The sequence below is a fragment of the Monomorium pharaonis genome, chromosome 8 (assembly GCF_013373865.1).
Source record: "Monomorium pharaonis isolate MP-MQ-018 chromosome 8, ASM1337386v2, whole genome shotgun sequence".
NCBI classification, from domain to species: domain Eukaryota; kingdom Metazoa; phylum Arthropoda; class Insecta; order Hymenoptera; family Formicidae; genus Monomorium; species Monomorium pharaonis.
In genome coordinates this window covers 16,461,303-16,487,088 of record NC_050474.1, presented here as the reverse complement: position 1 = coordinate 16,487,088, position 25,786 = coordinate 16,461,303, and the positions used below count along the sequence as shown (strand labels likewise).

Here is a 25,786-nt window from a genome sequence, read left to right as displayed (position 1 = left end):
ATTAATTTCAGTTTATCTGTTCAATGCAGAATGCTTTCGAAAGAGTGAGTACATTTATAATCCAGTACCATTTAAAGTAAAAAAAAAAAAAAAAAAAAATATCGTTCTAGGTTTAATATTTTTGTATACAAAATTTAAAAGATCATGTAAAAAAACATAATTTCTATATTTAAAAAGAGTAATCTCAAAAAATTTTTTCAAAAGTTAATTTTATCATTTTAGATTTAAAACTTCCATGGCCATTGACGTTGTTTCCAATAGAAAGGGTTTTTGCGTAATTTTGTCATTGCGTATTTGTTTCCCTTCTAAACATATAACTTTCGTGTAAAATATTTTTTTTTAATTTTTTTCTAAATTGCTTTCTTTTCAAGATAATGGACTATATGACTAAAATATTCAAAAAGTTAAACTTATTATTAGAAATAAATACAAATCATAAATTAATAAATAAATTTAATAATTTAAATCTGATGTTATTTTATGACACTATTATTTTTCTTTTTTTTTTTCTTTTACAATCTTGATAATAATCGTAGTAAAAAAAACAATTTTTAGATATAAGTTCTCATAAATATTAAAAGAATATGTATCCACATGTTTCAAAAGAATTTCGTGAAAATTAATAATTCTTTCAAAAATTGTATTCAAAATTTTAGATAAAGCAAGAATTTTTTAATGCAGTTTTAAAATAAAATTTTATTACATCTTTTAATGTTCCTCTTAATCATAAAACAGTATACCTATTTTTTTTACTTTAAACGTCATACAGGGTTATAAATATACCCCATTTCTTCTCAAGTTCTACATTAAATAGATAAATTGAAATCAATATTGTGCTGTGTGAATTTCTTCATTTTTTCATGACAAAGACGATGGTATAATCCACAATAATATTAATTTGACATTAAATATAAGTAAAAAATTAATTTAAACAAAATAAAGTTTGAGAAAATCGCAAAAATAAGTTCCTTTCAAAAATCTGTATTTCCAATTTTTAACGACTTTTAAAAAACAACAGTTTTGAAAGAGTAAAAAACAAATCTAAAACCGAGATAAAATAAATTTTGAGTATTATTTAAAAAGTAATTTTGACAAATAAAAGTCAAGAAAACGATATTTATTTTGCTATAAAATTGTAAGAAATGTTTATTTTTTACATATAAAAACATTATTAAAGTAAAAAAAAATTATTAAAATATTTTCATGTTTCCAAGCGGCATTCGCTACACTGTATTGTCTTGTGGTTTTCACACGCAGGAACGTTGCAGTTCGCATAAACGCAGCCGTAGTACTTTTATTTCTATAACGAGTGCTCGTCAAACAAAATGTGAACACGAAGAAACAGTGTTTCATATGGTGGTATCCGAACAAAATGTAAACGCAAACGTAAGAATATAAACGCCTCCTCTCCCTTCGATTTTACATCTGCTCGGAAGCTAATGGCGTTTTAATGCTAGCTAGTGTCCTCCATTCCTAAGATCCTAAATTGAATTATATGTCAATGTCCCGAGTCGACCTCTTCATCTACTAAATTAGAAAATAAATTCAAATTCGCGCTGAGCTACAAAACTATTTCGGTATGACGTTCTTCTAGATTCTAGAGTTAATTATACAAGAAAAAGTCACTCAAATTCAAAATATTAAATTTCAGAAAGAGTACTAAAAAGAAATAATAAAAAATATAAAAAACTAAATAGCACCAAAAAATGCTAAACATGATTACACACATTATGCTAATTTAACACAATATATACTATTTTTATTGTCACTAATTTTTTAATAAAAACTTGCAAATCACACAAAAATGTAAACAAATGTACAAATAGATGTATATATCACATTTACTGCTAATCAATTAACAACATTTTGTATATTAAAAATTTATTTTTAAATAATTTAATCAAAAAAAGAGAAATAAAATTTAAATTTAAGAGTAAAATTGCGTAAATTGCAAAAATTATGTAAATTCTAATAAAATTTCATATAAATTTTTTTCAGGTTAAAAAAGAAATTCCTTAAAAATGCTAGGTTTTCTCCAGCAATACGTATTCCGTAATAAATACTTCTTATCTCAGTATGTGTTGTATCTCAGATACAACATCTCAGTAAAACTTTATTACTAACCTACATTAGTATATTATTATTACTAATCTATTAAACAGAAATCTATAAAAACCAGAAAATAGTAAAAAAACACATAAACTTAATAAAATTAAATACATAAATTATTTATTAAATTTCTTAAAAATAAATGTTATTGGTATTTAAATTTAAATAGTTGTTAGAATAGGCAAAGAAAGTTTACGATTGTAAGCGAAAAATAGAAATGTAATGTTCTGTTATATACTAATTGTAAATTAAATTGTACATATTGTTTTTTATTAAATATGTTTATTGTGTTTATGATATTTGTTCTTTTATTATCGTATGACAATTAAGTTTGTTATGGGTTGGATCTGATTCGGCAATATAAGTTGCACATTGTTATTAAAAACGTGTAAATGTTTTCACACAAAAAACGTAACAGTTCGTAAAAAGAAGCTCTCGGTCCAAATACATTACTCGTGCCTGTTAAGTATTACGTGGACAAGACGAGAAAGTACATTTCTCTGGTGGATCTCGAAAGGGAGAGTCGGTCGTGGTTCGTTTTAAAGTGGCAGAGAAATGCCGTAAGAGTCAATATTCTGACATCAACACAGCGTGCAAGAAGAAGGACGACGCAAATTGATACGCAAAAATCGATCGTTCAAGAGACTCGCGTAATATCGCAAACGGTACGTATTACCAAATTTAAAAAAAGATTATGCGTGTATAAATCTGGGAACTTATTAATTATTAAAAGTACTGGCTTTATTTTCAATAGTTCTATAATTCCTGACAGATTAAACAAATAGTTTTAACTATTAAAGCCAAAAATGTTAGGTGTCAATGTAAGACGCCAGAAGTGTTCTAGTGATAAACATAATTTTTATTTTTTAATAATTTCTCTCACACAAAACGTCACTTTTAAGGGAACAAAGGTAAGATGCAGATCGGTTTTCGAAAGTTCTGTGCATTATATAATAGAAGAGAAAAGATGGTTATGGGCTAGATGTAAGGTTATGGAATTTACGATATCTCATATAATTTGTGTTAAATTCTGTAAATAACCATCAAAATTATTTCTTTACATACTGTTTAGATGTTATAACATGGTTATGGGTCATTAAAGTTTGTTGTATTGCCATAAAAGATGCTACAGTATTAAGTATAAGTGTGTATTCTGTATCTTAAGAAAAAAGTATTAATTTTTTTACTTACTATATTTAATAAATTTTTTTCTTATTAAACTTTAGTGTAACTTAAAAAAATTTGAATTGAGCTTGTAAACAACATAATTAAATTTAATGTTTAATGTAATTCGTGCATATACATATTTTACGTGTAGTTATATTCACTGTATTCAGTGTTATGAACACTTGCAAATGTTACGAGAGAGTCTGATTATGAGTTCTATAACCTCCTCGCAAGTAATTTAGTCGTCCTTTTACTTATTAGCTAATAATTTTTATTATAGTACTCTTATATTTTTACAATCCGCAAGGCCGCAAGAGTTAAAGATTTTATTACATACACATTTTTTATACTTTTGTGTGATACTATATGTGTGATAAGATACTGACACTTTTACGATACTGATGTGCAAGATCCGTTAAAAAGCGTAAAATTTTTATTTTTTACAACTAAAAATAAATTTCAGAATATCTGTTCTATATCTCCCTTTTTCATAACCATAATCTTTTTTCCTTCTTCAGTAAATTGTTAATTATATATATTTATTATGTAAATTGTTTTATGTATATTCATTATGCAAATTGTTATGTAAATTATGTAAATTGTTATGTATATCCAAACTTTTTTTACTCGTAACATGAGTGGTAAAACTCTATGGTTAACAAACTTATACAAGAATTACATAAATATTTACAGAGTTATTTAAATAAAACAAAATGGTAGTTCGTAATCTCCCTTTCTTCTCTATTTTCTGGGTAGTTCCATTTAATTTTATCCAACGTATTTAATTTTGCATTGAATTCTAACTGTAAACATTAATAATTATTTTTTAAATAATTTTTATTATCAAAAAAGGCACCAATAAACCTGAAATTCGACTGTACAAAAATTAAAAATTGGTTGTACTTCGTTTATATTTGTTTATGCACCTTATTTCGTTTGCATCTCAAAGAAGGAAAAAATACAAAGTTAAAAATTGCCTAAGATAGTTAAATTACTTCAACGTCGATAGAGAATTGTTTCTATCCACACAGAAAAAAAGAATATTCTTGTTTTGACATTATCTCCAGTTTCAAAACGGAAATCTTGAAATGAGATTACATCGCGTTAAATCAAAAAGATTTACTTGAATAAAGATTTATTTCAAAATTTTATATAGTTTAACCAAGAAAATAATATTTTTGTTATTTAAGAATAATTTTCTTGAATGGAAAAGAAAAATATTGGATAGAAAATACTACATGTTTAAATCAAAGATTATAATTTTCTTAGAATAAAATTATCAAAACAATTACATCATATTTTTAAAATAATACTTATAGTATTGAAATAAATTCAAGATTTTCAAATTCTTTTAAGATTATATATTGTTGCTTATATATAAAACAAGGATCGCGTTAATTTGAATACATAAGTTTCAATTTGAGAGTAATTTTTTTCCGTGCATTTGTACAATTTTTGATTTTATTTGTACCAATTCAAAAGTACGGCATGGCAAAACAGTCCATAATGGTCAATAAAAAATAATTTGTACACGTTAATAAAATTAAAATATTTTAATTGGATTGAATTCTAGACATTTTTTAATCACTTTAAATTCTTTATTCTTTAAGGTATAGATAAGGTAAAGTACGATACAAACAAGTACAAACAAAGTATAAACTATGTTATTAATTTTTATAAAATCGAATTCACATTATTAAAAAAGATGTCGCAGTTAAAATTCTTTAAAAGATAGTTAAGTATGTTTAAAACTACATAAGAAATATTTTATAATGCACAAACTCTCAAAAATCGACCAACATTTCATATTCCCATGTATACGTATTTACTGGATAGCAAAAATTATTTAAAAATTAATATATTTATAGTCAGAACTCTTTGTAGGACGATTAAATACATAGAATTAATTCAAAAAGTATTACACAATGAAAACAAAACTTTTCAAAATTGATTAACATCTTACCTTCGTTTAAAAATAACTTTTCGGCAATAAAAATTATTTAAAAATTTAACAAAATAAGAAAGTAAAAATAAAACTTGTTTTGTCAGTTATAATTAAAAAAAATAAATATATAAACTGACAAAAAGCTATATATTATATAAAATTTGAAAGTTTTATTTTAGGGATTCAAGTCTTTTTCAAATAGCAAAAAATTTTGTCGATTCAAGATTACATTATTTGCATAAAATTTGCTACAGAAATAATGTAAACTCGTAATAAAAAGCTTTTCGTCAGAGTTTATTGATAAAAAAAAGTTATATTAATTTTTTTTAATGTTTATTCACACACAGAACTCTTTTTAGAACTTACTAAAACTAATCCTACATTATAGATCTTTTAAATCCAAAAATTATAACGGAAATTTTCACAAAAATACGACACTAGATTCACACATTATCTTGTTTTGTAGGGCATTTTTTATCTATATGTTTATTATGTAGAAACTATAAATTATTGAAAATAAAACCGAAATTCTCAATAATTAACTAATTTCCACAAAGTAATACGCCAATTGCACACACATACACAAAAACCACACACATGAATTGAAAAAACCAACGAAAAGAACTATATGCGTGAAAAGAAAAAAATCTGGACAAACAAGTTATAAGAGATCCTATAAAAGGAACGAAGCATTTCTAATTTATATAACAGTAGTCGACTCAACGAAGTTGAGGTGATCGGCACAAAGGTATGACAGACGAAATGTTATCATTTTTTTTTTATTTGAAGAGAGAACACGTCGTCTAAAGGAGTCTATTTATATCCAGGTTCGTATTTAGAACATCTTTATAACAATATTAACGCGGTTTTTCATTATGTCGTTCATTAGACAGAAAACAAGTTGAAATGACGAAAAAGCGTTAACATCTTTAATAAGCATTTTAAATACGCTGTATAAATATATTGTACAAGATAGGCCTCGCATGTTACATATTTTCTAGTACTTTGAGTGAATTTGACAAAATAGTGAAAAAGGCAAAATATGAGAAATTCTTTTATTTTGCTTTATTATGTCCTTTATTATGTCCTTTAGTGTCCTTTACCAACTTTTGCTATCCTTTACTGTCAATCATGACTATCGACAAATAGTTGTTTTATGTGAAGAAAGAACAGACTGCTTCATATTTTCTCTGTTCTACCAAGAATAGTTATAAATATGTATAAATAATAGTGAGTCTATCTTAAATGCCTGTAATAGGTCTTAACATATTTTTACACAATCGGCCATAAACTTTACGCGCGCGCGCGCGCGTGTGTGTGATGTGTGTGTGATGTGTGTGTGTGTGTGTGTGTGTGTTTATTTAAAAGTTATAATTTTACAGAAACTTTTATACAGTATGAGGATACTGTGGCCATTCATCATTATCATAGCAATTGGTAGCACTCATTTCCTACATGTCGTCAAGAGTTACGTTCATTCGCCTGGAAAAGAATATACAAACGACACCAGGTATGATTTTATCATCGTAGGAGCTGGATCAGCAGGTTCCGTGTTAGCCAATCGTTTATCAGAGAACAAGAAATGGCGAATTCTATTATTGGAAGGAGGATACCGGGCAAATTTATTGAATAGAATTCCGATGTTGGTTAGTTATTTTCCATTAACTGATTTCAATTGGGGTTACAATGTGGAACCTCAGAAAAACGCCTGTCTCGGAATGATAAACCACCAGTGTGCCTGGCCACGTGGTAGAGCCTTAGGCGGCACAAGTATCTTGAACTACATGATCCATACGCGTGGGAACAAGTATGATTACGACAAATGGGCTAGTTTGGGCAACGTAGGCTGGTCTTACGCGGATGTTCTGCCATATTTTAAAAAAAGCGAAAGATTTAATGTTCCAGGTATAACATTACTCTTTTTTTTTCCTTTTTTTGCTACTCACAATTGATCTTCCGGATTGTTTAATGGGTTGTCCAAGTTTCTTTTATTTCTTGTCTCATACAAAAATTTATATCGCGTTTATATATAAAATTGATACCTTGATCAATTTTTTTATAACAAATAAATATCGAAGAAAACGTCACAAGAATGTTTCTTCCATAGTTATTTGTTATAAAAAAATTTATTTGTAAAAACAAAATATACATTTCTGTGAAATATTTTGTAAAATATACTTCTAAAATATACCTTATTTAAAGAGATAACATTCAGTGTGTTAAAAAATAAATAATTTATTCGCTAGAAATAAAACATTTAATTCACCCTATTTAAATACACCATTTATTAAAGAAAAATACTTAAAATTTTTTTAATGGGAAATAGCATATATTTTACTCCAAATATTTTATATCCTAAGAAATAAATCAATTAATAAGAAAAATAAAATGCATTTCATAGAAATATATATTTTGTTTTCGTAAATAAATTTTTTTATAACAAATAAATATCGAAGAAAACATGAGAAATATTTGGTTCTCAATACTTCAATATTTTTCTCTCAATGTATGTTTTAATTAAAAAAACTGATTGTAAAATATCAATTTTATAATAAACTCTCAATTTGAGGTAAAACTTCCGTTAATACAAATAATACCCAGAGAACAAAAGTAGAAGGTACAACTGTATGAATAATAATTTGATCATTTTTCATGCACAGTGAATTAAATAAAGACATTAAATTATCTATTTTTTGCTGCATTTGTGTTCTACAAAATTATTTAATTCTTGCACGATAAATTCAGCAACAAATACCTGCCAAAAGTATTCTTACATGCCAAAGAACATTCTACGTGCATCCTAGTAGGATGCATGTAGAATGTTCTGTGGCAGGCCTCCTAGAGTAACATTTACTCATGTATTGTTGATTACGATTTGTTAATATTAGGAGACTTAGGGATAGTAGATGTAGCAAAGACTGGTTGGAAAAAGGTTGTCTCCGCTACACTTACTCTCCCTAATGCCCATATTCATAGTCAGACCTTATACTTAAGGCCTCCTTAAATTCATCTTTAGATACTTTTTAGCCAATAAAATGATTCGTAGAGTATCTAAAGATAAACTTAAGGAGGCCTCAAATATAAGGTTTGACTATGGATACGGATATTAGTGTCCTAATACTAGCAAGTCGTAATCAACAATAGATGAGTAAATGTTACTCTAGGATGCCTGCCAAAAAGCATTTTAGTAGGATGCATGTAGAATGCTTTTTGGCAGGCATTTATTAATGAATTCATTGTGCAAAAATTAAAATAATTTTGTAAAACACAAATGTAGCAAAAAATAGATAGCGTCTTTATTTAATTCACTAATTGTCAAACATTATTCGCGGTATAGTTGTACCTGTCTACTCTTGCTATCTCGGATATTATTAAATTTTACAAAACAAAAACTATTCCACTTAAATTCTATTGTCAGTTTAGAATAATAGAATTGCACTTATCTCATAAACGTTGAAAATTTATGCATTTCTTTGTTTTTACATTCCCACAAAATTTTCTCGCAAATGATTCTGTTCCTTCAAACTTTTCATATAACTTTTGAATATTACATTGATTTATTTCAAAATAAATTTTAAATAATCTTAAAATTTTAAAAATCGCAAAATATTTCTACATAATAAGGAAGAAACCAAGTCTACAGTGTTAGAATAGATTAATTTCCCAAATACCATATCAAACCTGCCATTTACTCCTAATGTCCTAATAAAACGTATTATTTCTGTGAACAGGCATCAAGGATTTTATATATCACAATGAGGACGGTTATTTATGCGTGGAACATGTGCCATATCATACGAAGTTGGCGACCACATTCCTGAATGCCGGAAAAGAATTAGGGTATAAAATCGTCGACTACAATGGCCAAGATCAGATAGGTTTTTCATATCTTCAAGTAAATATGGATCATGGAACGCGTTGCAGCGCCGCCAAAGCCTATCTTGACCCGATTAATCGACCAAATTTGAACATTATTACCGGTGCTAGAGTAACCAAAGTACTAATTAACGGGAACAAGCGTGCTTACGGTGTCGAATATGTTAAAGATAACGTATGGAAGAAAGTAATCTGTTCCAAGGAAGTTTTATTATCAGCCGGTACGATCGACTCGGCAAAATTGTTAATGCTATCAGGAATTGGGCCAAAAAAGCATCTCGAAGAATTAAAAATCCCGGTTATTCAAGATGCAAAAGTCGGTTACAACATGTACGAACACATTGGTTTCCTAGGACTGACTTTCATGGTGAATCAGAGCGTGTCACTACTACCAAACAAGATCTTTAATCCAAGTGTGTTTCTAGAATACCTTCTACGTAAAAATGGTCTATTATCAATTCCAGGAGGTGCTGAGGCACTGGCATTCATTAAAACCAAGTATGCTCCTGATGAAAGACCAGACATCGAGCTTCTTTTTGCATCTGGTTCTTTACATTCGGACAACGGTCAGGCCTTGAAAAGGGGTCTAAGAATTTCCGAGGATCTGTACAACGCTGTTTATAAACCGATCGAAAATCAAGACGCCTGGTCGATCTGGCCAATCATTCAATATCCCAAAAGCGTTGGCCGTTTGACGTTGCGATCAAAGAATCCGTTTGAGTCACCAAAAATGGATCCCAACTTCTTCAGTCACCCAGCTGATTTAGAAATTATTCTGGAGGGACTAAAACATGCTATCAACATATCTAAAACTGAAGCTTTTCAGGTTTACGGCAGTCGATTGCACGACCTTAAAATACCAAGTTGTGGACAGTTTGAGTTTGCTTCTGATGATTATTGGCGTTGTGCAATCAAGCATCTACCGTCTATGATGAATCACGAAATAGGGACAGTTAAAATGGGACCTCAGACAGACACTTATGCAGTAGTCGATCCGCAGTTAAGAGTATATGGTATCAAGGCACTCAGGGTAGTAGACGCTTCAATCATGCCTACGATGCCTACTGGTCACGTAAACGCGGGAATATTTATGATCGGCGAGAAAGCGGCAGACATGATCAAAGAAACCTGGAAAGATGAATTATAAAATTTACTTGTACAAGGCTCGAGAAATCGTAAATGAATAACTAGGATTACTATTAGGTTAGTTAAACAAAGTAACGTCAATATCGAAGCAATGTTCTTGACATTAATATTGAAAATAAACATACAAATTTCTTTGCTCAATGTTGCTTAATTTGCGACAAATTTAGAGATTAAAAACGTAAAATAAGGTAAAAAAAGATAATTTTTGTAATAATTAGACGATCTCTTAGTATTTAAATTACGTGATAATTTTAATATATCTGAACAAGAGCTGTTTGACAACTTCAAAGGTTCGAAGTTCCGAAGAATCTCGAAATAATAAATTTATTCAACCAAAATAAATAAAAGAAATTAATATATGTATATGCTTAAAAAATTATTAAATTATAATTTCAAAGTGTGTTATAAAATAGATTCTCGGAACAATTAATCAAACTCAATACATGCACATGCAAATAAAGATTTTATATATACATATATATATATACACCAATTAAAATTAAAAAACAAAAATAAATTTATTCTCAAATGTATGAATAAATAACAAATAATAAATTAATATAAATATTTAGAAATGTGTGCTTTATCAAAAAAGTAAATTCACCAGATAAAAAACGCAAATCATAAATAATAGTTTGTAAAAAAAATCTTGTAAGTATATAAGTAAAATAGATAGAAATAGATAGATGGCTAATTATTCAACAATATAATTAACAAAAACAAAAAATTTTAGTGTCTATTTTAAATCATAACAAAATCAACCTTTGGAAGCGGTGCATAGTAATATTGCGAAGTAAATTTGGTTACCAAGCTAATTACCAAGCTATGTCAAATCTTCGAAACAAATTACCCTGGAACTAATGGCTAACACCAACCTATAAATTGTATGGATACATTAATTTTTGAAATCATCGTTAAAAAAAACACGAAAGTAGATCTTGATGCAATTGTATATGCTCATAAAAAAGTTTTGCTCATTGTGACATACTGCACTTATTGTGACATACTGTCAACAAGATTGTTAATATACAATTATAGATATTATATATAATAAGATTTTCTTGTAATAAGTAAAGTACAAACATGCTGCGTTGTACCAAACTTGCTCCTAGATAAATAAGTACATACAAGTTAGTTATGTGACAAATTTCATCTCAATAAAAATGTAATAGAAATAAAAAAAAAAACAATTCACACTCATTCTTATAAAGATTATATTTTAAAAAATTATTTTGTGATAATCAAATAGCAAAATGCTGTTACAGAAAAACAAATGTAAACTATTTTAAATATAGGTAGCTCACTTCAAAATACATAGAAATATTAAATATAAAGGATTGTACTTGAAACGCATTTCTAAAGATACACACTTTTTTGTCATTTTATCCTTGTATTGTCTATAAACGATAAAGATAGAATGATTAAAAAACGCGCTAATACATATGCGTGTCCTGAATATTTCGAATCATATTTCCTATTTAATGTAAAAAATGTCATGAAAATGTTGATGTACAGTAAAATATTACATTACTAAAATAAGTTTTTCTATAATGCGATTTCTATCAAACTGGTCATATTGCAAAAATTAAAAAATAAATAATGCAAAATTATGAGCTATTTATGTGTTTTTATATGTCACAAATAAAAAAATTTTAGTTCGCCATTCTGAGTCAAAATTTAACATTTTTTAAAAAGGTTAAGTCAATTTTATTCAGCTATCATATTTTATTTCGATTTTTATACAAAACAGAATTGCTTTCTTATAGGAAAACATTTTATTTTAAATACATTTATTAAAACAATATAACTTAATACTAATAATAATCTTATTTATAATTATACTATATAATTTTTTTATTTAGACAATATTTAATATAAAGTTATATAATATATAATGCTTAAATATACTATATTAAATGGTGTATAATAACAATTTTATATTTTCGTTCAAGTTTGAATACAGTAATTTCTATCAAGCAATCAATATGTATACATTTTGTAATCACATAAATCACTAAATAATATTTAATCGCAAAATAATTAATTTTCCTCATTTTAAATACAATTATCTTTTGTACTGGTATAGAGTAATTTTATTGTAAACAGGTGCAACTCAATAATTAAAATGCGTGTATTTTAAGAATTTATTCTCGGAATTTTATACACTACGCTCGCAATATAATGTATTATTACTTTTTCTAAGATTTTTTTCTTGAATTGCAATCAAAAAGATGTTTGGAGATTAGAAAAATAAACTCAAAGATTAAAATCACATCAGTTTAAAAGCTTATAATTCTGCTGCAAAAACTGATTTAACATTATTATTTTTAAGTGATAGGAAAAGCTAAATCAACATCAAATCAGTCTTCTTTTACTTAAAAAAATATTACATTTTAACTGAGAATATGCTCAAAAAAAATTTAATTTGTGGCATATAAATTGTAAATCAAGACCCTTTTTGTAATGTAATAAATTTTATTCTATTCTATTCTAATTTGTGGCATATAAAATGTTTATAAATAGATCATAATTGTGCGTCGGTTTTTTATTTTTGCAAAAAATGGAAGATCAACTTAATAAGGATCTGAGATTATCTTATTTTTCGAAATAATCTTATTTAACAAAATAATTAAATTTTTAAGAAACATTAAGATAAAAAATGTATCTTTTCTTATAAAATTATGTTTTTTTTATAAATACATATTTCTTTTATAAATATCTATTCTTTTTCTTGCTATTGATTTTTCTTACTGTCTTGCCAAAAAATTTACTACAGATAATTATGATTTTAAGAAGTTCTCTAAATTAATAAAATAGTAGTGATAAGTCACATAGCTTTTTTATTTATTTTATTAATAAAAAAAGAAAAACTATTATCTTCTAAAAAGTAAATAAACAAAATTTAGATAATCATTTGTAATTTAAAAATACTTTCTCTATAATAAAAACAAACACTTATGTAAAAAAAAATTTTTTTAATAGTTTGTAATTCAAATGTAATTTAAATTGTAATTTTGATAAAAAATCATGGCAACAGAGTATTTATTTAAATTTAGTAGTTAGTAACACTTAAAAATCAGAAAATTGATCATATAATTTTGCATTAAACGTAAAATTTTATTTTTTTACGTTTCATGCATGTATAATTTTCTATCTATGTTAATACTTATACAAAGTCTTGTAAAACTGTTAGTATTATATTGATACAGAAAGATTATAAATGTGTGAAACGCAAAAAATTTCACATGAAATTATATAATCAATATTCAAAAACTACAAAAATGCTAAAATATCACAGAAAAAATATAAAGGTCAATTTATTATTGCTAAACAGTATTTTTTTTAAATCAGCATACGTCTCGAAATTATGAGTCAAATTTGCAAAAGTAAATGTTTTACAAATGTTATATATGCATTAGTAAAATTACATTTTTTTACATTCTTTAATTTTTTTATAATTATTGTAATATAAAGTCAATCACTGCTGACATTTAGAGGAAAAAAGTAGAAAATTATTATTAATAAGCTCTCTAGATATCTCTTTAATAACTCTTTAATAACTGGAAATTATGATACTTTTATGTCTATTTTTATTAATGCATTTAGATTAACTTTGATTTAACTCAATCTTTATCTTTCTCTAATTCTAAAAATTAGAAAAGAGTTGAGAAAGAATAAGTTAAATGGAGATTAAACACTCCGACTATATTTACAGATCAAAGAGTACTTGTATTTATATTGATATTTCTGGAAATATCAGATTAGCGAAAGATTAGATTAGGACGTTCAGATATACACTTGATTCCAAGTGAATTATTTTGTCATATTGGCAAATTTTTAATCAAGAATTAAGTTAACCGCGGTAGTTTGATTGAAGTGGTTCTTTAGAAGTTGTACTTAGTACATTAAATATAGAATAATAGATATAAAATATTATGTAACGAGGGCGTAAAGTCAGCCATTTGTGCACGAATACAAAAGGCCCTTACGCTCGTGCTGCATATCGTATTTTTTGTTACCCATGCGTCAATATGTAGTTCTTTGAGTGTTTTGAATTCTCGCAAACTGACAAATTAACCAAGATTAGATTCGTGAAAGCGACGAAATGTCAATTCTACGAGAGTTACCATATGCGTGTCGCGAAATGACGCGCATGTCAATGCTGAAATAATCAAACGTACTAAAAAAGTGCTGGAATAATTTTCGTCACTATTTATGCTATCTATTAGAAAACAAAACCTGTAATAGTGTTAAAGTGCTGAAATTGGCGACTTTACCCACAAAAAAGTAATACAAAAAGGATCACTTTCGACACATATGTAACAAAAACATATATTAACATTATACATTATTACATATATTTAATTATTCAGCATTCATTATTGCAATGCATAAACATTTTAAATATTTTTCCTTCAGATTATTAAATATCTATATAATTTTTCTTTAAAATTATATTTACTTATACTAAGATTAAAACTTCTTCAAATGGTATTTTTAAACGTTAAAATTGTAGAGATTAATAAAAAATGTTTTAATTTTAAATAATCCATAATTAGGAACGTTATTTTACGAGTGCTTTTATTATCAAATAAAACATTTTCATTATTGTGATTTAACCCTTCTTGATCACCTAGGGTCCAATAAACCGTAAAAAAATTTGACTATATCTGAGTCATTATTTGAAAATTAGATAAATTTTTTTCTCATGTTAAAATTAAATTTTTACACTCGCTACTAAACAGTATTTTAGAATAATATTTTAAATTTATTCAGTATCTTCTTAGGAAACTTCCGAAAGCGACATCCCTCCGATTTTGCTGAAATTTTGTATATAGCTTTTTTTTATTTAGTAAATAAGATTCCCAAATGGATTTTGGGCGACGTGGTCCCTCCGCCCTCCAAACCCTTCAAAGATAAAACTGTTTTTGTTAATTATTTCATAAAGCATTAATTATTCGGAAAAAGTTGTCGAACAAAAAATAAAACTCGTAAAAAGTTCTACAAATAAGGTCGTATACATATTTTACGTAATTGCAACGGTTTAGTTGTTATTATCATAAACATATATATATATATATGCATAAACCATGAAAATGGCAGAAACCATGAAAAAACCATAAAAATCATAGTTTTTTCTATTTATAAAGTCGCAAACCCATGTAGTGCAGAGAATGCTTTGCACGCACGCACGCGCGCGCGCGCGCGCGCGCGCACACACACGCACACACACACACACACACACACACACACACACGCACGCACACACGCACGCACACGCAGCCTTTGGCCCCCCTCTCGCACCCACCCTGTCCAAGTCGCTAACCCATGTACACATTGCAAACAAAGTTCACATGTGTTTGCAGATTTCCAATACAATGTATATGGGTTAGCAACTTGGACGGAGTGGGTGCGGGAGGGGGGGCCAAAGGCCCTCCTTGTACCCCCAACCCCCGTGCGCGCGCGCCCGTGTGTGTGTGTGTGTGTGTGTGTGTGTGTGTGTGTGTGTGTGTGTGTGTGTGTGTGTGTGTGTGTGTGTGTGTGTGTGTGTGCGCGCGTGCGTGCGTGCGTGCGTGCGTGCGTGTGTGCGTGCGTGCGTTTATATTTGCCTTTCTGCAATGTTTACAATTTTTCTCGTGTTTATTTCTTATGTTCTGTATTCGTAAATTTTCATTTTGAGAGTCTTTTTCAATTCGTAAAAGTTTTATTATCAAGTTTTGCACTGTTACACTACGTACACATTTTTATTCTTGCAATTTTTTTTTAATAAACAACGAGCGACGACTAAAATTTGTTGTAGATTACTCAAGACAGTGATCTTGACAACATGTCAAGGTCAAGGTGATTGAAGCTGAATCCCCTTTTGTTAATATTTACCCTTTCTGAAATAATTAACAAAAACAGTTTTACCTTTGAAGGGGGCTGGGGGGCGAGGGGGTCATCCAAAATCCATTTGGAAATCTTATTTACTAGATAAAAAGAAACTATATACAAAATTTCAGCAAAATCAAAGGGTTGTCGCTTTCAGAAGTACACCCTCTTCTTTTTATCAAAATAACAAAAAATAATATGGCAAGTGAGAACATGGATTGAGATTCATTATATCCTGGTGTCACCAGCACAGAACTTTTTGAAGGTGTGACCATATAGGATTGAAGAGAATTAAATAACTCATAAACATTTCACACGTGCTAGTCAAAAGATTTAAAAAGAATTTTAGAATTAAAATAAAATTTGAAAAAATTAAACGACTATATATTAATCACAAACTTATTCTCAAAATTTGGTTAAATTCTTATATGTACAGCAAGCTGGCTTACAAATTGTAAGCTTAAATCTCCCTGCTTTTCTTCTTATATACAGCGCAAATTAAAAATTTTTTTATACAATCAATGTTTGCAGAAAAATACAGAGAGCAAAAAGTAATTTCATGTCAGTAATAAAAAAAGTCATTAACAAATTTTTTAATACATAAAAATCTTTAAAAAATTTGTTATTGACACACTGAGAAAAGTATCTGGTGAAATTAACCACAATTCTGGTGAATAATCGTGTGACCAGATTTCTGGTTAATCTCATCAGATATTTTTTCCAGTGTAGCCAGAATTCTGGATATCTCACCAGAATTCAGATTCAGCTTACTAAATCGTATAGTGAATAATCGTATAGTGATTAACCAGAATTCTGGTTAATCTCACCAGATATTTTTCTCGGTGTATGAAATTACCTTTTGCTCTTTTCATTTTTGGTGACCTTACATATCAATCTCCCTTAAGGGGATGCTAAAGTACCCATCAAACTTGATGGGGTCAATAATGTAGAATCATTCATGCACATCATTAACAAGATTTCATATGCATTTCTTTTACAGATTTAGAAATCCTTTTCCAGAATTAAAGTATGTGTATTAATTTCAATATAAATATCTACAAATTTTTTCAGACTGCTCATCATATTAATTGAATTGGATTATTATTAATAAACTCACATTTCATGGTTATAACCTAAATCTTTTTGGAGCTTGTTTTAATCTGACAATAATCTTGTTACATATTATGTTGCAAAATTAAATTATATTGTTATCTTATATTATAACCAAAAAATCTCCTTAAATCATCTCTGATAATCTTGATATGCAATTTCAAAAATATATGTACAAAATGTGTCATACATAGAGAATACAACTACTTACATATCAAACTATGTATGATAACTATTTTAATCTTGATTATAAATCAGACTCTAATTTTTTAAGAATTTAATTATTAAAATGTAATAAATAAAAAGAAATAATATTGGAAATATGTGTGTTTAGTATACAATACAGTAATTTTAGTAATTTGCTGTAATATTTTTGCTCTTAAAGCCTCACTCAACAGGAATGTTTAGGTTTTAATTGTTAATTGCTTGTAATAAACTTGCGTTTACTTTAACACTGACGATACTTTTAAGCTTTATTACTTCATTATTGTTGTTTACCAAATTAATCAAGAATATACAACAAATGAATAATACAAAGACAATAATATCTTTATATATACAATAATACAAAGAATAATCAATAATATCACCCAAAAATGCAAATCACATTTGACCAACTAAGTTAATTTAAATCATTTATACAAAAATGTTGAAAAATATAAAGTTACACAATATATAACATATATGAAACTAGTTATGAAAGTAGTATCATGTGTAGGATATATAAGATACAATGCACTTCTTTAACCAAGTACTAAGATAATCAATTAAGTTTGTAATAAAAAAATCTGTAATTTAACATTGCAAACTCAAATCTCTATAAGCTCAGGCTATATATAGAGAAATAATCAACGAACTGTTACTGTATAACAACAATCCAATGTTGTTAATACATTAATCAAAAGTTTCCAAAAATCATATGCGGCAGTGTCTAAAATATCATATAAATGAGCTTTAAAAGTTAATAAAATAAAACACTTACCCGATACTACAAGAGCTTCATTTGGACCACAAGTATGAACGTTTCCCATTGTCGAATTCAACCTTCTTGTTTCTCTTACAATTAACGATGATGACAGTGATAATATAAAGATGAGAACGGCGGCGACGGCGACGACGGCGACGACGGCGACGACGGCGACGACGGCGACGACGGCGACGATGGCGACGGCGACGGCGACGACGGCGACGGCGACGACGGCGACGGCGACGGCGACGGCGACGACGGCGACGGCGACGACGGCGACGGCGACGACGGCGACGGCGACGACGGCGACGGCGGCGACGACGGCGACGGCGACGACGGCGACGGCGACGACGGCGACGGCGACGGTGACAGCGACGGTGACAGCGACGGCGACGACGGCGGTGATGACAGCGATGACGACGGCGACAGCAACGGCAAACACAATAAAAACAACGACAGCAACAGAAATGTCGACAACAATAAAAATGACGACGATGACAACAAAAACGGCAATGTCAACAAAAACAACGAAACTGGCGCGGAAAAAAATATGGCACTGATTCAAATATTGATACACGAAATACGATACACAATAATAAAATTTAACAAAAAGTTGTTTTAAAACGCCCGGCGAATCATTAATAACATAATAATTCGTTAATCGCCGCGTTAATGGGACGAGGTTACGATATCAGCACGGTAGTTTTTGCATGAAATTGTTCGTAATTTTCAAAAGTCCCTACAAATAAAAAACTAACCTACAAATAAAACCCTAGGATGGAAAGACCGATCTTAAAGCCGGTATTCATAGTCAAATCTTATTTCAAGATCGTCTCAAGCAATGTCTTAAAATGCTAATATGGCTCTGTGATTGGTTAATGGCATCTTAAGACAGTACTTAAGATGATCTTAAATATAAGATCCGACTATGAATACCGGTCTTAAGCCTTTAGTCTGTTCTTTTTCGCTGCACTGCTGCACTGGTGTAAAGGTTCGAATACATGCAGCGAGAAATCACTGGCAACTTTCCTCCTCTACGTAAACATTGGCTGCGTTCAGCAGAAAAGCAGCTTTATAACTGCTGTAAAATATTCTTCAATATGATTGGTTTTTGCTCTTAATTCCTGTTAGATCTAAACGTATAAACCAGTAGTCATAAACCAGGGGCTCTATTCTTGAATTTATTCGCAAGAGAAACGTATACGCAAATACTCGCTCTAACAGAAAGTTGTAAGTTTATTGGTTAATAGCCATACGATAACCAATAAATTTCCAACTTTTCTGTAAGATCAGAATTTGCGAATACGTTTCTCTTGCGAATGAATTCAAGAATAGAGCCCCAGTAGTGTTGAAGAATTTTACAACAGTTGCAAAGCTGCTTTTTCTGCTGAACGCAGCCATTGTGTAATAGCGACAAATCGTCAGAAGTTTGTCCTGTCTGAACAGCATCGACAAGTCGCCACATCGCGCCTTTCAAGGAGCAATATTCGGATATCCACGGGGAAAAGGAGAAGAAGGAGCAATATGAATAATCGTGAACACTGCTTCTTTTTGTAATCTCGCTTCTTTTGCGTTCTTTGCAACTCCAACATTACAGCAGTTGCAATCGCTTCTTGACGGCTCTTTCCCCAGATAACACAAAATATTATCATAAATATTTATAAATATACTTTACAAATTTATTTTAAAAAACTATTTTTTAAAGATTACATAATTATTTTTCATAAACCATTTAGAAATGATACAAAAAATATTATCAACATTATACAGAATATATTTTTAAAATATACTGAAAAATATTTATGGTATCTGAACCCCTAAGAGCAAAAAGTCGACTTTAAGTCGACTTAAAGTCGACTTCATCGAAACTTGACTTGGCCTGAAGTCGATTTTTTTAAGGACGAAAGTCGACTTTAAGTCGGTTTAGCTCGGATCTACAATAGTGTAGTAAGCCTTATGCCATATAAGAAATTAACCAATTATATTCGATTATTCTTCTCATATTCGATTATAATTGGTCAATTTCTTATGGCATAAGATTTACTATATCTATTGTAGATCCGGCCTTATCATCGACATAATGGCTTAGTTTACATCGTGCATTTGATACGCGTATCAGGTACCATATTCGTATCAAATTCGTACTAAATATTTAGTACGCACGATGTAAATGCTGCCGGATCAATTTGGTACGAGCGTATCAAGTAGGAGTATCGTACTAAACTGATACGCGTACCAAGTGATATAAATGTCGATGTAAACGCATAAAACGCATTTTAGAGGGAATTTAGCAATTGAGCATAACCTCAGTGCTAAAAGTTAAAAACCGGTGTGAAAATGTCTCAGTAGGAGACATCAACATGAATTAAATTTGTATTATATTTTTCACAGTACATGCTTAGTACATTCGATGTAAACGCGCCCGTACTAAGGCTTTGGTGCGCACCAAACTTAATACGCGTACTAAGGTTTTGACGATGTAAACTAAGCCAATGGCTTAGTTTACATCGTGCATTTGATACGCGTATCAGGTACCATATTCGTATCAAATTCGTACTAAATATTTAGTACGCACGATGTAAACGCTGCCGGATCAATTTGGTACGAGCGTATCAAGTAGGAGTATCGTACTAAACTGATACGCGTACCAAGTGATACCAGAGAGAAGCCTGAGAGCGGCCACCGCGGCCTTTTCCGTGCGACCGAAATGTGGATGTAGCATCAGCGCCAAACGTGGATGTAGAACTACGTACCACATCCACTTTTCGATCCTGTCAATAAAATCGTTCGTTTGGTGTGCGTCCGTGCTACCTGGTTGTGTTCCGTGCTATGTGGACGAAATGACGGTAACAGAGTTAATGGCCTAGTTTACATCGTGCATTTGATACGCGTATCAAATAGTAAATAACTAGTGAATGTGTTTAATCATTGGCTGATCAGCTTAAATTCACTACTTGATACGCGTATCAAATGCACGATGTAAACTAGGCCATTGATTTTTCGTATGTGTGCGAGCGAGAAAATACAAGAGCGAACGAGACATTCAATAAGAACGAGCGAAACAGTAAAAGGAGCGAGCGAGAGATTATTAAGAACGAATGAGATAGTAATAGAAGTGAGCGAGATGAGAATAACAGCATGCTGAAGCCCAAGAATCGGATCGAGCTTCCTTGCACGTTGTTATTCTCATCTCGCTCGCCTCCCTTACTGTCTTGCTCGCTCGCGTAATGCAAATATACAGGGTGTAATGTAATCGGAAGCCATCCCGTAATGGAAAGATAGACGGGATCGAGATGAACATAAAAGTCCAATATTGTCTTGGGTTAGGTCTATCAATAATCGAGATATAAATTTTTCAAATTGTACGAATGAGAGCGCGCCGTGTGAAGAGCCGAGACGCTCGAGCTGTAGCGCGGCCCACTGTGTCGAGCATTGGCTGCCGGCGGCGGGGGGAAGAAGGAGAAGCGGTGCCGCTGCCTGTGCTTCGCCGCCCTCGCGTCTCACTGCACCGCGCCAATACTCGTGGCAATGGCAGCTATGCACATTCGCGATTAGTTGACAAATTAGGACAGTTAGCAAAGATATGACAAATTAAAACCGTAATAAACTGCTGTGATTAAGAAAGTCGAAAGAGCGAAAGCGATAGATATTTATGGAATCTACAAATAATCTAATTTCTATCGTAATTGTGAATAAGTAAATTAATAAAAGTTTTTCGTACATTCACGAAAGATTCTTTCTTTTTCTTAAATATCTTATTTACAGTATCATACAATTCTAACTTTGTTTCATATCGAATTGTGTCGTACTGTTAAATCCTTGATGAAAACATTAATAAAAAATTAACATAAATTTACAATTGATTCTTAAAGTGATAATTTTCTTTTATAAGTGTATTATCATATTTGCCGCATCAAATTCTCTCATCGTTTCTTATTGTTTTTTTTCCATGGAATGTTAAATTAACAAAGGTTTATCACAATTAATATCTACGATTGATTCTTCATACATTCTCATTTCGTAAATATTTAATTAGAAAATTATAAAATGCGCGATATATCCATATAATATGTTACACTCATTGTTCATAACACGATAGAAAAATATCTCTTGATGTAACGATTTCACAATAGATTATGCCTTCTACGATAATTATGCTTAGAGATGTTCAATATCAAATGTTATTAATATAACGAAGAGTTTTTCTTTCATAACGATAGGGAACTCGGAATTTCTTTTATCTTTAATTACATTATTAATTACGACAGATTTTTACTGATTGATTCAGAATAGATATCAAGAAAAATACAAAAATCTAATTGCTTTCGTAATCCATTACTTGTCTGAATAAAAAAAAAAAAAGAATTTCAAGAAATGATATCATTGTCTATCGTTCTCTCGTTTCCTGTTAGGAAAGTATATTTTCTCGTTGGAATATGACAAAATATCTACGGAGACATCGTGTTTAATAGTTCTGTTGGAATATTTCGTAAACTTAAGTTCTCTATTGTATAATAACGAAAGAAAACGCTTTGTTGTTAACCATACTGGTGACATTAACATCTCCAAGTATAATTACGATCGTATCGTATAATTTAATCACGAAATCGTTAGATCAGGCATGATACAAGATATTTAAGGAAAAGAAAGAATCTTTCGTGAATGTACGAAAAACTTTTATTAATTTACTTATTCACAATTACGATAGAAATTAGATTATTTGTAGATTCCATAAATATCTATCGCTTTCGCTCTTTCGACTTTCTTAATCACAGCAGTTTATTACGGTTTTAATTTGTCATATCTTTGCTAACTGTCCTAATTTGTCAACTAATCGCGAATGTGCATAGCTGCCATTGCCACGAGTATTGGCGCGGTGCAGTGAGACGCGAGGGCGGCAAAGCACAAGCAGCGGCACCGCTTCTCCTTCTTCCCCCCGCCGCCGGCAGCCAATGCTCGACACAGTGGGCCGCGCTACAGCTCGAGCGTCTCGGCTCTTCACACGGCGCGCTCTCATTCGTACAATTTGAAAAATTTATATCTCGATTATTGATAGACCTAACCCAAGACAATATTGGACTTTTATGTTCATCTCGATCCCGTCTATCTTTCCATTACGGGATGGCTTCCGATTACATTACACCCTGTATATATTACGTTTTTGAGACCGACACCTTTTTTACTTAGAAAATTTAGAATATTAACAAATTATTATATTTAATATTTTTTATATACATCATTATATGTCATTTTTAAAAATTAATTAAAATAAATTAAATAATTTGGTAATAATTTTGTTATTGTGTGGATTTTTTAAGCTTTAAAAATTTTGTAACAAATTGTTATAAACATATTTATTTTTAGCATAATCATCAAAGAGAGAGAACGACACAAAAAATGTTATACACATATTATAATATTTCTTTCGTTATTTTTTCCGATTAGCATAATTAGTTTGTACAGTCAATTTACAATAATTTGTTTATAAAAATTTGTTGCAAAATTGATTTTTTCAAGATGCTTTTTATATCAATTATAGTTTTTTACACTCTAGTCTTATTTTTAATAGTTATTTTTTGTTAACTTTATTAGTTTAGCTACAGGCTAGAACAAGTTACAATGAATCCTTTTATTTATTTTTCGCACAAAGCCACAACGAAAATGTTATTTACGTTTTCTTCGAAATTTTTTCCATAGAAGCGGCGCAGTTTTTTTTAAGTCAATTTAATATGAATATTAATTATGTGTGTATAATTTACATTTTATACAAATTTTATCTGTTGAACAATTCCACTAATGACATCTTTATTTTCTTTTTGGCCCTGTGATCAATTCCAGTTAAATTATTTGAAAACGTGTAAACGACATTTTCATACATAGTGCACGCTTTGTGTATTACACATTTATTGATTACTTCATCGGAATTTGTTTAAAAAGTTACGTGAATAACTGTTGTTTTTTAAACGGTTGTTTCATTTTTATCATACTAAATACTTTGATAGTGAAAAAAATATCTAATTAGTGCGGTAAAATTGATAAATTTTTCGACATGTGTGTTTATAAAGATTCTTTAAATGGAAGAATTTCCAATGGAAAGCATTTACTCTAATTTCCACTAAAATTAAATTACATATTTTATATGGTTACGCAATAGTAGTAAGTTTCTACGTATTATTTCTTATAATATTAAAAATATTACATGACTTTTTCTTATAGCATTACTTATACAATTATTTAACTTTAAGGAAGCACATACCTTTCATGAATTTTATTATTCATGAATTTTTTTAGAGCCAAGAGACAAACTGCGAAAATGGAACTTTTTGCACAATGAAGTACATCTTTTGTAGTTTTCATACAAATGTTACTACAATGATTTTGTTGAAAAATCCCCCCCCTCCCTTTACCGTCATGTAGACAGTTGTGCATGATTCCGCGATTACAATGATTTCTCCTTTAAATGAAATACAAAAACCAAACGGCATCTTGACGAATAGTAAATTTTTTTGTAGTTGTATCCATTTTTTAAATTTAAATTCTTTTTATTTTTTTTAACAAATAAAAATTAATCTTTTTACCAAAAATCAGCACTTTAATTTTAAAGGACCGTCATTTTGTTTAAAATTCTAATTTTAAAAATCGGATACGGCAATGAGAAGTCTTTTTTAAGATGCTGTTTAGTTTTTGTATTTTAGTTGAAGAGAAGGATAAATCATTTTGTTTGTTAACGTTATATAAACAAGTTAAAGGTTATATAAACAAAAAACTGACTCATTGTCAGTTAAAAGTTGGGTTAAATTAAAACAAGTTAAATTAAAAATTAATTTTCAAAAACATTAATATATTTATATTAAATTAAAAGATCATAAATTTATTTAAACTAAATTACTAAAACAATTATATTTCGATACTTTATTTAAATTAATTATTTAATTTACTTTATTATAAATTAAATTAATATAAAATTACAAATAAATATTGTCGTTTATGTGAAAATGTATTTTTTCTTTTATAATTTTTCTTTTTACACAGATAATTTTTTAAAACTAATATGAAAACGATTTTTAACTTTAACTTGGGTATTTTTCAAACACAATTTTAATTTTTTTTATCTCTTTTTCACAGTGTTAAAAATTTATCTGTGTAAAGAAAAAATATAAAGAACAAATACGTTTCTATATAAACTACAACATTTTTTTGTTATTTAATATAACTTCAATTTACAAATAAAGTATTAAATACATATATTTCTGATATGATTATAAAATCTTAAAAAAGTAACGCCAAGTACATAAACGCGTGCTTTCAAAAATGATTTTGAGATCAATAGAATTAGCCAGTATATTTAAAAAAAAGACTTAAAGGAATTTAATAAATTGATTAAAAAATTATATAAATAAAATTAAAAAATAATAAAATTAACAAAGTATATATTTAAAAAATTTAGAAAAACCCCATAAAAATTTATTCAAAAATTATTTGAAAAATAAAACTGTTATCAATGATAAGAGATAGTGAAACAAAAACTTGGTTCGTATCAATTGCATTCTTGTATATACATTTATCAATACTATAACATAGAGCTTTTGAAATAC

General features: G+C 29.3%; 2 protein-coding genes across 5 annotated transcripts in view; one reads left to right on the top strand and one right to left on the bottom strand.

Annotated features, from left to right (window-relative positions):
* Positions 1–18,403, bottom strand: part of LOC105837411 (flotillin-2) — a 193,132-nt gene extending 174,729 nt beyond the window's left edge. For both annotated transcript variants that reach the window (XM_036291256.1, XM_036291257.1), the window contains exon 1: positions 18,207–18,403. In XM_036291256.1, the coding sequence (XP_036147149.1) occupies positions 18,207–18,255 (49 nt within the window). In that variant the 5' untranslated portion in view covers positions 18,256–18,403. The remainder of the gene's footprint in view (positions 1–18,206) is intronic.
* LOC114254901 (glucose dehydrogenase [FAD, quinone]) lies at positions 1,086–11,828 on the top strand. Of its 3 annotated transcripts, none has more exons than XM_036291247.1 (3): positions 1,086–2,774; positions 6,604–7,126; positions 8,953–11,828. In XM_036291247.1, exons 2-3 carry the CDS (start codon positions 6,619–6,621, stop codon positions 10,242–10,244), a joined length of 1,800 nt encoding a protein of 599 aa, XP_036147140.1. In that variant the 5' UTR covers positions 1,086–2,774; positions 6,604–6,618; the 3' UTR covers positions 10,245–11,828. The 3 variants fall into 3 exon arrangements, with proteins under 3 accessions (XP_036147140.1, XP_036147139.1, XP_028048157.1); XM_036291246.1 differs by lacking the exon at positions 1,086–2,774 and adding an exon at positions 5,309–6,048; XM_028192356.2 differs by lacking the exon at positions 1,086–2,774 and having other exon boundaries at positions 5,309–7,126.
* Positions 18,404–25,786: the final 7,383 nt, after the last annotated feature.